Genomic DNA, 2,500 nt, shown 5'->3' on the forward strand with positions numbered 1-2,500 from the left:
AAAAACCAAAATCAAAATATAGGCTTTTCTTCACAACCATCCTCTGTCCCAAAGGTGTGGGATTGTGGGGTGGTGCGTGGTGTGATTGATTTGGAGAACTTGGCTGGTTTGCTTTTCTCTTTTTGCTGAGCAAAAAAAACAAAAAACCTGAAGAAGACTACTTCTTTGACGGACGGGAAATACTCCGGGCAGGACAAGGGGAGGACAATGTAACCCAGCAGGGAACAGGGGGTTTTTTGTTTTTTCGTTTATTGTACAGGTTGCACCTCTAATTGGCTCTGACGGGAGACACGGACCCTAACCAATCACATCCCTCCAAGCTAATATGAAGGGAGGGGCGGCATGCGCCGGCGCAAAGCAGAGGAGGGCAGGGGGAACACGCCGGGCTGTGCTCACTGGGAGCCAACATATATATATTATTAATTTATATATATATATATATATATATATATGTAAATATATCTAAATATATATTATTTAATAATATATATATATATATATATATATAATTATATATATAAATATATATATATATATAATTATATATATATTAAATAATATATATAATTATATATATATATATAAATATATATATATTATATATATATATATATACTATATATATATATATATATATATACATATACATATATGTCCGTAGTGTGCGTGTGTGCGTTCGTTGTGTTTAGTGTAGTTGGGCGCGGTGAGTGTGTGCGTGATGTGTTGGCGTATTGGGTGTTAGTTGTTTGTTTTTTGTGTGTTGTGTGTTTTTGGGTGTTGTGTGTGTCTGTTGTATGTGTTGTTGTGTGTATGTTTGGTGTTGTGTTTGTGTGTTTGTGCGTGTGCGTGTGCGTGTGTGTATGCCTGTGCGTGTTTGTTTTATTTGCGTGTGCGTCTCTCTGTGCGGTTTTTATAGTGCGTGTGCGTGTGCGTTAGTCATCGTTCGTATGCGTGTGTGTGTGTGTGTGTGTGTGCGTGTGCGTGTGCGTGTCCGTGTGCGTATGCGTGTACGTATGCGTGTGCGTGTGCGTATGCGTGTGCGTGTGCGTGTGCGTGTGCGTGTGCGTGTGCGTGTGCGTGTGCGTGTACGCGTACGAGTGCGAGTGCGAGTACGTGTACATGTGCATGTCTATATGCATGTAAGCATGTACATATCACCGAGTACGTATAGCCGTGTTCATGTACGTATACCTATCAGGACCCCCGTGATGAAAACAACCTGCAAAATCAACCTGCAACAAGCAACAGCTGAAGACGTACCTGGGTCTCGGTAAAGACGACGGGCAGATGCGGTGCCCCTCCCACGGTGTGTGCCAGGTAGGTTGACACCACCTGAGGCACCATGACGCCGTGGTCGTGTTCTTGGCACCCTTCGCCCCATCCGCTGCTGCCCACGACATTGTCTGCAACAAGGTGATTGGGCGTGTGAGTTGCAAACCTGGTTTTCTTATGTGTTAACTTATATATATATATTTTTTTCTTTTTTGTTTTATTCATTAGTTTCTTATGTTAATAAAATGAAAAAAATATTTTCATTTGATACCCTCGCTATTCTTCTTTCTTCTTCTTATCTCTATCTTTCCATCCGTTCATCCGTCCCCTGCCTTCCTATCATCATCCCTGCCCCTACATCCCTACACTGCCTCTCCCCTCCCTCCTTCCCTCCATTCCCCTCCCTTCCCTATCCGTATCCTCCCAGTTTTCCTCCCTTCTTTCTCTCCTTCCCTCCCCTCCCCTCTTTATATCCTCTCCTCCCATCCCCTTTCCTCTCCTCCCTCCTTCCACCCCACCCCACCCCTCCCCTCCCCTCCCCATCCCTATCCCCATCCTCCTCCCCTCCCCTCTCCCCCTTCCCTCCCCCCAACCGCCTCATGACTCACTCTTCTGCTGATCCTCATGCGCTTCCTGCCCCTTCAGCCTCATGACGATGGGGTCGAGCACCACGATCTGGTTCCATGGCACTGGCACTGTCACGGTCAGGGGCTCGAAGGGCGCCCGCTGGAACTGCAGGGTCACGGCACCGCCTCCGTTGACTAGGACGTCGAACCTGTTATGGGGAGAAGAGCGGAGGGAGGGCTCGTTAGGTCATTTTTTTGTGTTCTTTTATTTTCTTTTTTTTTATCCTTCTCTTTCCATTTCTCTCTCTCTCTCTCTCTCTCTCTCTCTCTCTCTCTCTCTCTCTCTATATATATATATATATATATATATATATATATATATATATATACATAAAATATACATATATACATATACATATATATATATATATAATATACATATATACACATATACATATATATATATAAATACATATATACGCATACATACATACATACATACACGCAAACACACACACACACACACACACACATATACGATGATGATGATGGTAGAAGAAGAGAGCAGATAACCGGACACGATAAAAGAGAACGAAAAAGCGGTGCTTTCGTGTCCCACTTCAGATAAGATTAGGACGAAGGATGCATGAAGAAGGATTTTA

At 43.4% G+C, this 2,500-nt stretch overlaps 1 protein-coding gene across 7 annotated transcripts in view; it reads right to left on the minus strand.

Annotated features, from left to right (window-relative positions):
* LOC122256929 (teneurin-a) overlaps window positions 1–2,500 on the minus strand; it is a 682,571-nt gene that overhangs the window by 82,403 nt on the left and 597,668 nt on the right. For all 7 annotated transcript variants that reach the window (XM_086530860.1, XM_086530858.1, XM_086530856.1 and 4 more), the window contains 2 exons: window positions 1,881–2,047; window positions 1,261–1,403 (listed from right to left, as the gene is read on the minus strand). In XM_086530860.1, coding sequence (XP_086386986.1) covers window positions 1,261–1,403; window positions 1,881–2,047 — 310 coding nt within the window. The remainder of the gene's footprint in view (window positions 1–1,260; window positions 1,404–1,880; window positions 2,048–2,500) is intronic.

This window comes from Penaeus japonicus, unplaced genomic scaffold, assembly GCF_977035675.1.
Source record: "Penaeus japonicus unplaced genomic scaffold, GWHDUDI00000001_assembly GWHDUDI00000034, whole genome shotgun sequence".
Lineage (NCBI taxonomy): Eukaryota > Metazoa > Arthropoda > Malacostraca > Decapoda > Penaeidae > Penaeus > Penaeus japonicus.